The sequence below is a fragment of the Alternaria incomplexa genome (genome assembly GCF_024043165.1).
Source record: "Alternaria incomplexa strain BMP 0042 chromosome Unknown scaffold_4, whole genome shotgun sequence".
NCBI classification, from domain to species: domain Eukaryota; kingdom Fungi; phylum Ascomycota; class Dothideomycetes; order Pleosporales; family Pleosporaceae; genus Alternaria; species Alternaria incomplexa.
Window position 1 is genome coordinate 1,034,920 of NW_026249853.1, and position 11,908 is coordinate 1,046,827.

Sequence of the window (11,908 nt, forward strand, 5' to 3'; positions counted from 1 at the left end):
CCGGAGCACTGTCGTCCGGCCCATCCATCAAGACGCGCTTCGGGATGAACGTGGCTGGACGCGATGCCTGAGCAGATCCCACGTGGCGGCACTCGGAGCAGAGTAATGCACTGTCATACGATTGAGGAAGCTTGTTCTACCAACAACCCACGGCTTTACACTATCGCGATGTTATTCTTAGCTTATCATCGTGAATTCCCGCGGACATATCCAGGGCAGCTTCGGCCAAAAGGCCGACTTCAGGCTTCTCCATGTTGATAGCTGGATATCACAACTTTGCTTTGCCAGTCGTCTTGCCCCATCCGTCTTGGTTCAGCCATCCGTACACCTCCTTGTATTGTTCCTGGAGATTGCTAACAGTATGACCTGCTCCGCTCGGACCCGGATCGTTCTGTATTACCAATTGTCAGCACACAGTCACACACTCGGGTGGATGTTTTCCATCAATACGTACGAATGCCTCGACTAGTCTCGTCTGCTTCGCGCCCACCTCCAGGATCGTGCCTCCGCCCAAATCAGCTTCTTCCAAGCATCTCAACATGGCGACCGCCACTTCTTCGGGTGTTGCCCACGCATCCTTGGTCTCGTCGATGAAGGTCATTTTCTCCGGATGCTCGGTCCACAGTGGTGTCTTGATGACGCCCGGAGCGACGGCATTGACGCGAATGTTCATCTCCGCTTCGAGCGTACCCAGAGACCGGACAAAACCGTTCATCCCATGTTTGGCCGCCGTATATATCGGCGCGTGGAGATTGGGGTTTTGGCCTGCAATACTAGAGATGATGACGACTCTCTTAGGATTTTGCGCACCCACTCTATCTACACCAGGAGGTGGGTTGAGGAAATGCGATATAGCAAGCTGGGTCGTGCGAATGGGATGTGTTACGTTGATATCGAGAGTTGCGTATCGTCCCCCGTCCGCCTTGTCTCTGCTCGCGCCGCCATCGACGCCTGGAGGATGCCAGAAGTTACTCCAGTGGGGATCGTAGACGCCTGCTCCTGGACATACAATGTCGACTTTTCCGAATTGCTGTATTCCTACTTCGAACATGCGCTCCAGCTGCGGCCAATTCGTAACATCGGTCTTGAGAAAGACGGCTCGTGGTTTCCCTTGCTCTTTTGTACTGTATTCTTTGACCAGTTGCTCTGCTTCTGGGCGAAGCGAAAGATCGGCTATAAGGACGGAGCAGCCATGGCTGAGAAGTAAGGCTGCGAAAGAGAAGTTTATACCTGACCCAGCACCAGTGACTATGGCGCTTTTCCCTTTGACACTGAATGCATTTCCAGATTTCGTCTCGTTGACTAAACCTGGTTGTCTTGCTGCCATCTTGCTTTAAGCACGCTCTTGAACTCGTTGGAATGGTCAATGATGAGAAAACATCTCTCTCATGGTCGTCAACATGGCTATATATGCGACCTAGGTACACGCTGTCCAGCATTCACGCGTCTAACCAGCACGGGATTGCCTCATTGGGTAACGAGAGGGGTAGTTGTGGGGTAACTCGCACCGAACACTCTCGTAGGCGGGGAAGGTTTGCCGAGCTTGAACCCTCGTACACTATGGAAGCTCGTATTCTCTGAGTCGTTTTGGATCGTACCACGCTGCAAGTAAATATTCTCCTTCCAAAAAGGACGGGACATATTTGGCATTGGCATCGCACTTGATTTGGGATATCTTGAGTATGAACAATCTTTGCACTAAAACTACGATTATGTACACGCCAACCAGCCAGACAGTATCGAAGCTGCCATATTTGGGATATCAATGTATACCAAGCACCACCTAACGCCATATGTGCCAGAAGTTCTAATTCCGTTTCCTCAGCTCACTGCGCTCCTGCCCATCGATGCCGCTAGTTCGTGGAAGAGGTTCGCCATTGCCCGTGCCTGAGACGTGGCTCAGCCGAATCAGCTCATCCATCATAGCATCTCTTGTCTTCTTGAGCAGCTCATCGACGTGCTCTGGTCCCTTTCCTTTTGTTTGTATTGGCGGCAGGACTGTTACATCCACCACGCCTGGGGTAAACCTCTTGCCCTTTACGTCTAGGACGTGGTAGTAGTTGCCAACGACGACGGGCACGATTGGGACTTGTGCTTGTACGGCAAGATGGAAGGCGCCTTTCTTGAAGGGTAGAAGTTCAGGCTTCGAGGCGTAGGAGCGCGTGCCTTCGGGGAAGATAAAGACATTCTGGCGTGTAGTCTTCATGGTGTGTGCGGCAGTGTCGAATGCGGCGCGTGAGGACGTGCGGTTTGCGCGGTCTATGAAGACGGTTTTGGAGAGGGCCATGAACCAGCCGAGTAGGGGAACGTATTTCAGCGACTTCTTGGCCGTGACGGACGTGTATTTGGGGAACATGCAGCCGAGCATGAGGACGTCGAGTTCGCTGCAGGAAGTGTCAGCGCCGCAGTCAAGAGTTGGCCTAGCCAAAGGACCTGGTGAACCCACGTCTGGTGGTTGCCCACAAAAATGGCGGGACGGTCCCTGAGGGCGTCTTCTCCACTGAGACCGCCCTCTTTCTTCATGCTCCCCGTCACTCTGAATGTTACGCCGGTGCACAACCACATGACCCATTTGAACGCCCGCGCAACCGTCCACTGGATCAGTCCACCGTAGCCCACGAGGCGTAGAGGTATAGCCACGAGGGTGCCGTACAGCGCGCAGCAGAGCATGAGGAGCATGGAGCTTATTGCGAAGGCGTAGTAAGACACCAGCTGGGCGGGCTTCGCGGGCAGCACCAGCGAGAGCAGGCGCATGGCTACGATGAGCGCGGGCGGCATGGCGGCGAGGTAGATGAGCCAGCCCATAGCGAAGGCTCTCGTCGGGGAGAGGAGAGGAGAGGGGAGTGCGTGTGTTTGTATGTGTTCGTATTGCGGGTTGAAGAGAGTCGGAGCTTGGTGGGGACATTTTTTGTCACGCGCCGAGGTTCGCACATGCACCTCGCCAACTCGCTAAATGTCATGTGTACCGCCATGCCATTCATCGTGACCCCTTCTCCTCCACAGAATGCCCTGAACTCGTCCGCACCAGCACGTCGTCTCTCCGCCGCCTTGACCAAGTCATCACTGCGACGCAAAAGGTCGTGATATATACAAGTAAGAGAGGAAGCAATATCCACCGCCAGGCTACCATGCAACCAACCCTTAGTTTGATCTCGGCGGCTTGCGCTCTGTCAGCCAGAGGAAGATCTAGGACGGCCTTGAACCACGTCTCGGGCGTCCATCTCAAATATGGGTAATTTATGCCGACTGTGTTGGATGCGATAGGTTCCTTGATGTGCTGGCCAGTCGTCTGGTATGTGACTACGAAGACGAAGATGAACGCCGATAGGCAGAACACGCTTCCAAGCAACGACAGGATAGCAAGGGTGCTAAGACTTTTTCGACCCTATTCACAACTTTTAGTACCCTGTTCAAAAGACCGTGAACATTGTTACCGTACCTGTCCAGTCTTTCTCATCCTCCATGCTGTCACCATGCCGAAAATGCCCAGGAAGAATCCATATACTGCTGCGCCGTTGCTCTCGTGCCCTTGGTCCGTCCACACATTCTTGGGCTCGACATTGATTTGGGTCGGATTTCCAGGCCAGTTCACATGATACACATGCACCTGATGCTTCTGGTCATGTATCCAAGCCACCACAGAACTGATCAATCCGAATACGGTGATGGATAGAGCACAAAGTAAAGCGCTCGATGCGAACAGCAGCCGATTTATCTTTTGTCGTCTTGCCATCAATGTCATAGAGGCGGGCGCTGTGCGGGGAGAAGGTTGTAATAATTCCATATTGGCTGAGCGTAGGAGTGGGTATAATACGAGGAGAGGGACGAAAAAGCACTTCTCAGCGGTTCATGCTCAAGTATTATACGCTTCAGATCTGGGGCTGAGTTTTTCCTCCCGTCATCGTGGCACACATTCGGGCTGGGTGGATGAGCTCAGCACCTTTGCAGCTTAGTTGTCGCAGCCTTGAACCACTTCAGGCACGCTACCTCTCTCAGATGTCTAATATTAGCAGAGAACATGGGATCATCAGCAAGCATGTCGGCATCTTGATGCTCAGTCTCCTACTCGTTCAGCTTGGCATGTTTGGAAACAGAGCGGATGACGCCAAGGGAGCCATGTTGGTCAGCTCTATCGAAGTAGGAAATATGCACAATTCAGTATAAAATGCTGAAGATTGCCTGTCTTCGAAACGATGGTGAGATGACGCTGGTGCACTGTTTCTTGTTTCGAAACATGTCAATATTTGCGAAACTTGGTGGCCTCTGCGTTCACCGGGGAACAGACAGTATAACGGGGTAGATATTAGTGCACTCTTTGAACGGGAACGCAATTGCACAATTCGAAGCGCGTCTTGTTCCTCACCAAGAGGAGGCGGGGAGTTGATGGGGTGTCTTTGGAGGGTCGTGAACGTATTGGTCGGGTTCCTGACGCGCTTCGGGTCGATCCTGCCCGCCTCGGAAGAGCTGGTGGAGCTAGCACAACCAACCACCCACATTTCCACGACGCGTCTCTGTACCCTGGACCCATCACTTAGGCCATCGACGAAGCATGAGCTTTCACGTGCTGCAATTCTACACTCGGCGGTAAATGAACGAGACGGCAGAGATACAGGCCGACAGCTCTGCTCGATCGCTGTCTTTGACCCGTGATGCGACCTGCGGCACGTCTGGGCGGCGGCTAGTCGTCACACACCAAACACGCGCGTTGACACACGGTGCAACCTTTCCCGCTGCTTGCTCCAACAGCCATGTTCGATTCAATACGGAGGTCTCCACTCGCAACTTCTGCAGTTGAATCTCTCGGTATCGAGCACAGCTTGCCAATAATACTCTACGCCGGCAAGTATATGCGTGGCCCAGAATCACGCATAGCGCACAAATCCAACAATGTTTTCCGATCCCATTCTTCGCAACAGCTGTTCGCATTTGGTCCGGTCCGCGCTTTGGCTTCCCAGGCACCACGGCCGTCCCGAGGACCGGCATGAGGATGGGCGGCTATCGTATAGTCTACCTACAATCCATCGCATATGGGTAGCGCAGAGCCAATACTCTAGGCTGCTAACGATTACACTTCCAGCCTCTTACTCAATCTGTCCTTGATCTGATAGCAAACACGAGCCGAGATACAGGCAGACCCTGCTTGTGGTGGGTGTTCGATTAGATATCGAGCTGTAGTATGAGCACGGCGTAGCTAAAGCGATATGCAAGCACGGCACATACTTCTCATGAACTCAACAGGTCGTGAGCAAATGTTTATATTCCTTCATGTGGGACTATTTCTGGTATGCGGCACTCATTATTTTTACTCGCTCTCTATTCTCTCATTCGCTTCCTGCAGCCCTGCGTGTCTGGCCGGTCCAGATCCAACGCCGGGAATACATTCTTTATCAATATTTATTCGAAAATAACTTTGGACTGCACTCATGCGGCTGCCTTATCGGTCAATCAGCAGCATTCAGCCACTCCCTAGCATTTATACCACCTTCCCAGCCAACTACGGGGGCTCTGACTCAACAAACACATCTGGAATTCATTCGGGAACATGCCTAATCAGAAAGATCGAGGATGGGATCGAGGCGGTCCCTTTCGAAAGGAGTAACATCCTCTCGGCTCCTATACTCAGCCCAGATCAAGAAGAGAAAGAAGTTTTCGTACCGTCATGGGAGGAAGTCCATAATTTCAACAAGCCTCTGCCTAGCCTTCCGAGATGTATATGGCAGCGAATGTCTCAGCGGCAACGCATCTTAACTTTGCTGAGTTTACAATTTCTGATGCTCTTTACGATCGGGCTGAGTCTTCTGGCCGTCAAAGATCGTTCTTCCACCAAGTAAGATGTACGAAGTCAAATCATAAGGACGCCGTTAACATAGAGCCTACAGTGATGAGGATGCGACCGCACACGTTGCTAGCAATGGCCCTTCAAGTACCAACATTACCAACAACCTCCGACGTGGAATCTTTGCGTTGCCTATTAAAGTTCCGCAGCAACAGAGTATGGCATGTCTGGCAAGCAAGGATCAGATAAATGCATGGCAATGCGCGTCTGAAACAACCTTTCAGCTAAGCATACTTCCAGCTTTGGCGGGCGACGACGGGACGATCATGATAGCGGTGGGGCCATCGAGAAGCAACGATACTGTCCGCCATGGCGAACTCGTACCGAACATTCCACCTTTGGAGCTTCTAGCAATCACCAATGCTGAGCACGAAAATGATTTTGCTTATCACTTCCGCACTACCTACGACAAGATTGTATTGCTCAGTGAGGATGAGCTATCTCTGGCTGAAGCGCTACTGATGCATCCTGCGACTTCGAACACTCTATTTCAACCCGGAGATAGTCTGTGGCAGTGCATCTTCAATGAGACGCTGATTGAGGGTCATATCTACCCTGCCAGAGCTACAACTGCCAACGCTACCAACACTGCATCAGGCACGGTCGATGTGGATAGTTCCACTAGGCTGCCGGATTTCCCCTACGCCGTTGAGTTGGTCGAGGAGTGGACGCCAAATGGAAAGACCCCTTATTGTTCGAAAACGACTATGGAATCGGACGGTACCCTTGCTCCACTTTCGGAGGAGGTAATGTTGCGTTTGGACAATTCCAAGGGTAATGTTCCAGTTTCCACATCGCAACGTATGGGACGTATTAGGCATCGAGAGCAACGGGAAGAGACGCATTTGAGCCAGTGTCAGTGTCAATGGGTGGTCAGCTGACGCAGGTTTTTCGATCTTGCATTCGACAGACAATGCCATATCTTCGTCAAGATCGTCTTCTTTGCGCTGGTCCGACGTCTTCATTACATTTCCATTTGGGCATGTTTACATCAAATCATTACCAAAACAGCTTACGTGTCTTTATCCGCGAAGAACAGGTGGTCGATTGAATCTTGGGCGTACGGGTCCACCAAGAACCCTTTCCTCGGGTACGCCCACACATGACATGCCACACTGAGTAGACGACCAGCGAAATTCGTAATTGCCCTGCAGACCTCACAGCATCTACCGCGTCCAGGCCCCTCCCCGATCACGTTGTCCCATCGTCGGCAACCGATGGCACATCACCGGGCTCTATCTTTACTCACTCACCAAGCATTTCGATTGTCTAAAAACTGTCCTGCACGCCTACCTGCATTCAACTATTCAGCAACATCGTCGAAGATTGCGAGGACAGGGAACGAGTTCTGCGTCGCAATCATCTACTATACTATCGAAACCTTATCAAGCAAGATAGCCCTGGCATACAATGGTCCTCCCCAAGGTCACCGAATCCAGGCGAAACTCTTCAGGACGGGATCTTCGTACACAAAGCAGAAATGTTGTGCCTTCAAGGACTCCCGAAATCATACAAATACCTGGGCGGTTCAGCGCGCTTGGAACTGATAGCACTATAGCAGTAGTGGGAAAGAAGCAAGAGACTCGCGCAAGAGTAAAAGTTGAGCCCGAGAGTCCCGATAACACGGTATACCCAACCTCGCCAGCATCTCCACGTCAAGACTACAGGGAAGAAGCGAAAGTAGTCAAGCCCGGAGGGCCTTCCTCCCGTCATCATACAGTCCACATCAAGGTCGAAGATAAAGCCGATCCCGATACACCTCCACGCTACCCATCCATCACAACAGCCTGGTCCAAATCTCCACTCCGTGTGCCAACTCCCATGGCTGAACAGTTCTATCGGTCTACGGTAGTCAAGAAGGAGAGCGATGTTTCTCTGGTACATAGAGACGTACTGTCACTACGGAGCCAAACTTCAGGTCCGTCGGTTAGCTCAAGCTACAAAAGGTTTGCTGTCGAGACGTTCCGTGACTTCGATGCGTCGCACCCAGCCTCCAAAGTCAAAATAGGAGAGGAACCAGAGAAGGGATACTACGTCCCGACAGGAGCGAGCAAAGTCAAGCATGAAGCGGCATCTTCCTCCACAAACCTTTACCACCGCCATCCCGGCCCCACAGACTATTCCAGTTCATACCAGAAAGCGCCTGCAAAACATGATCCAGCATCACATTCTTCGCCCGACCTCAGACGTACGCGAAGCCACTGCACCGCCGCGCCAACCCCAGAACTCCGCTCCGAAACCAAGTTCTCTTACCTCCAACCCATCACACCCACACCCTTCAGCACCCCCTACGGTCTCGTCAACCCCCACCCTCCCGACCCATCATTATACCTCATCCCCGGGTCCCTGATCGAAGGAGTTCAACGTCGTACAAAGTGGGGCCAGAGAGATAGACGGACGAAGCGGCAGCCGCCAGCTCTGCACCCACGAGGTGTGCCCGCAGCCGAGGGTGTTGCTAGTGATAAGCAAAACGCTAAACAAGCAGGAGCGGACGGGGCTGGAAGTGGCGGAAAATGTGCGTGGTACAGACTTTCGCTTTGCAAATGCTCCAAATGGATTAGTTGTATCAAGGCAAAGTGCTCGCGTGCTGCTAAGAAGAAGTGGTGGCAGAGGAGTAAACAGCATCAGTACACCACGGAAAGGAGGGAAGACAGTGGGTTTTATGTTGTGAGGCGGGAGATTGGTCCTAATCTTAGGGTTACGGTTCGGGATGTCTGAACTACGGGGGAGTGGTGGTTGGATGTCTCGTGGGAGTGACCATCAACGGGGGGTGGTGTTGAGGCACAAAGGCCAGCTCTGTTATCAGGAACCCAATGACCAACCCGCACTCTGAGTCAAAGGCGCACTCTATTCATTCTGTCATCAGGGAAGGTGCTTGGGAAGGTGCATTTAGTGCTGCGCGGACTGGTCCTGTATTGTGCACACATACTCTACACGCGATTCGCCAGGTGGTTGCACCAATTTTCACCGGGATTACAAGGAGCAATACCCATGTAGTCGCAGGAATAATAGCGCAATATCAAGATAAGATCTCCATGGTGCCTGCCAATAGTGAGCGATCGGTGTTGTCATGTGGACCCCGAACAGCTGGTTGCCAATACAGAAGGTGCAAGGCTAGAGTTCAATCTCGCTCTCTCGCCCCCACACCTCGACCACAGCCTTGTGCAACATCACAAGGATGAAACCGCGATGCCAAAGAAACGGGTAGCAATGCACCTCATATACAAGATGGCTCGCTGTCCAGCCCCTGCCACTTCCCACTTTACTGCGAAAGTTTGCGTCTCATCTTCGCCGTCTGGTCGACATGAGTTCTCAACGTTACAGCTTACTCGGTGTGCCTGGAGCCCTTGCTTGGTAGATGGAGGAGTATGAGTCCGAGTACCGGTAAGCTTCGTTCTGCGATGAGACCTGGGTTTGTGACTGACAATTGCAGACCGCAGGGGCTCACGACTGAGGTCTCCCCAGTCAGCCTGCTCTCTGAGCACGGCTTCGCCTCAGAATACGATCACCAACAGAACCTTGAAAGTACTCAACATCAACACAATGGCAACGTCAAATCATACCCCCAGAATGAGAGCGTCAACGGCTACTCGCAGAGTTCTGGTGCGGGTGCGGTTGATCACCCGTCCGAAATCTATTTGCAAAACCACGCAGCCAGTCTCACCTCAGAGTATATGGATGGTGCGGATTCTAATATCTCGCCAGAAGCGGGCCTCGGTTCATTCGGTCAACCTCTTCGCTGCTTTTACTTCTGCACGATAGTCGGCATCTTTGGACTGGTAATCGTAGTATCTTATTTCATCACCATCTGGCACGTCTACCTCGCCTCACTCCACCCCGACTCGACAGCAGCCTTCGGACCGCCGGGTGCCAAATGGGTCTTCTACGGTTGGTTCGTCGCGGGGGTGATCGGGATGAGCTTAAGTCTCTACGGACTGGCTGGCGCAGAGGCTGGCATGCTTACGGAACGAACCTGGAGAGTTGAAGATGCCATGCGTCTTATGTTGCATGCTGACAACACGTGGTCTGGCCCTGGGGGCTGGATGAAAGCAATCAAATGGGTTGTGCAAAGACGCAGGGCGCGCAACCAGCGTAGCAAGATCCCTTCTCGGCTGTGGTTCGTTCTAGCACTTCCAAGCGTGGTTGTCTTCGTCGCTTGGCCCTTATCAGGTCTTTGTCTTGAGATGACCAGTGGTTTCCTTCATGGTAAGCCAGGGCAAGGAGCGGATGTTACCGGATTCGTTCAATCGACGTTCAACGCCGACCCTGGGGGTCGTAGGCCGTCTAGAGGATCCTACATCGGCGCACGTGTTTTCGGACACGGTGCTGTTTATACACCTGAGAACTTCAATCGATCGAAGAAGGAGTTTTTGAAGAATATCCCCGTGATACTGCCGAACACTGAGAGCGTCGAAGAAGTATTTTTGACCACTCAAGGTGAAACTCCTATCGAAGGAAAAGCTTGGGGTCTGTTGCTACATTACGACTGCAACATCGTAGACGAATTGTCTGACTTCGTTCTCTTAAAAGACCGTCGATTCTCAACAGACGTCTGGCGAAGCAACAAGATATTTCGTAATTTCGAACAAACAGGAACGGCGCGAAGTGCGGATGAGGATCCTCCCATCGACGAATCTCCAACATCAGCCTTCCCGTTAAGACCGATATACGTCCCTGGTGTAGCTGCTACCTCCAGTTTCGACGATGATGACCGATTCAAGTACAAGTCATACCGCCTCCATGACAACAATACCCTCGTGGAGGTAAAGAGAGTGTCCGGATGGAATTTCGCTGGACGATTCGATCCCGGATTACTGAGTTGGGCTATAGATATCGGTGGAGTTATAGAGACTGCGTATCAATCCCTGTCCCCACCAACAGGCTCAAACGACGAACCACCCTGCGGTTGGTCTAGTGAGAGGGAAGACCCACCAACGTCTTACTGCTACCATGATCTGCAAGAGGATCCTTCAAAACCGTATCCCGGAATCGAATACAAGACTACTTTTGAGGTTCTGTTGTGGCAGACACTTCCCGTGTCTTTAGTTTCTATGGGCAGCACCATCATCCGTAATATCGAGTCGCTGACTGGTGAGTACGTCAATGTTTATGGTAAGAAACTCGAAGCTATTGGTGCATCCTGTACGTCAAGCAGCAGTGTAGGCTCAGCAGACATCGACGGCGTGCGATCTACCTACTCCAACTTCCAACGGAGCGACACTCCGGTACCTACTCTAAAGAATGATTGTGCGAAACGCTTTGGCGCAGAAACACTCGCGTGTACACTCAACATCAAAGACGATGGTTGGCTGAGATGGCTGTTTGAATCGATAGGCCTACCGTCACCGTTTGACACATCTATAGTGAATGCTGCAGAGATTGCTGTTGGCAACTTGAGAGCTATTGCTCAACTCGAATATCTGCAAGCCGACCAACTTCGACAGGTACTTCTACAAGCTTACTCCACCTACGCCATCAAGCTCATGTACAATGACGGTCGAGACTTCATCGGAATCAACAGAACAAGCCTCAAGTCACACGTCCCCGACCTCACGGCTTTTGTCGCTGGCACCGTAATTGGACCGGGCGTCATGCCAGCCGCTGTTCCTGTGGCTTTATTCGGATTGTGGGCCTTGATCAGCTCAGGACTCTGCCTTGTCTATGGCTTCCGGCGACGATGGAGCGCGATTCTGGATGGGCATACAGTCTTTAGGCTTGGGGCCGAGTTGCAGCAGACGTACCGAGCGAAGCTTCAACGGTTTTCTACGATTGCTGATATTGAAGAGTGCGAAGCTCTGCACGAGATTCCGGGTTTTGTGGCAGATATGGATCCTGATGATGATGTAGGGAGGATTGGACTTATGGATGGAAAGCCGGCTAGGAAGGACAAGTTCTATCGGTAGTATCTCACGCATGGCAAAGTTTAGTAGCGATTCTCCCTAAGAATTCACCTTCAACGGACCAAGGACTTTGATCAAAACATGTCTTTGTCGTCAAAAATGTAGTGTGCGTATCGAACGCTCTACCGCAGAAATAATATTTACAACCAACGTAATTTCCCCTTGCATATAT

The 11,908-nt window shown here is 51.9% G+C and overlaps 3 protein-coding genes across 3 annotated transcripts; 1 reads left to right on the forward strand and 2 right to left on the reverse strand.

Annotated features, from left to right (window-relative positions):
* Window positions 1–268: 268 nt before the first annotated feature.
* On the reverse strand, window positions 269–1,327 carry J4E90_003544 (uncharacterized protein; the record flags this gene model as incomplete). Its single annotated transcript, XM_051433113.1, has 2 exons — window positions 269–391; window positions 455–1,327. The coding sequence occupies 2 exons, from the start codon at window positions 1,325–1,327 to the stop codon at window positions 269–271; spliced, it is 996 nt and encodes a 331-aa protein (XP_051293011.1).
* Window positions 1,328–1,807: 480 nt separating this feature from the next.
* On the reverse strand, window positions 1,808–2,805 carry J4E90_003545 (uncharacterized protein; the record flags this gene model as incomplete). The annotated part of the gene is made up of 2 exons (XM_051433114.1): window positions 1,808–2,384; window positions 2,447–2,805. The coding sequence occupies 2 exons, from the start codon at window positions 2,803–2,805 to the stop codon at window positions 1,808–1,810; spliced, it is 936 nt and encodes a 311-aa protein (XP_051293012.1).
* A 4,441-nt stretch (window positions 2,806–7,246) lies between these two features.
* On the forward strand, window positions 7,247–11,739 carry J4E90_003546 (uncharacterized protein; the record flags this gene model as incomplete). The annotated part of the gene is made up of 3 exons (XM_051433115.1): window positions 7,247–8,539; window positions 9,195–9,220; window positions 9,270–11,739. The coding sequence occupies 3 exons, from the start codon at window positions 7,247–7,249 to the stop codon at window positions 11,737–11,739; spliced, it is 3,789 nt and encodes a 1,262-aa protein (XP_051293013.1).
* Between the last annotated feature and the right edge of the window lie 169 nt (window positions 11,740–11,908).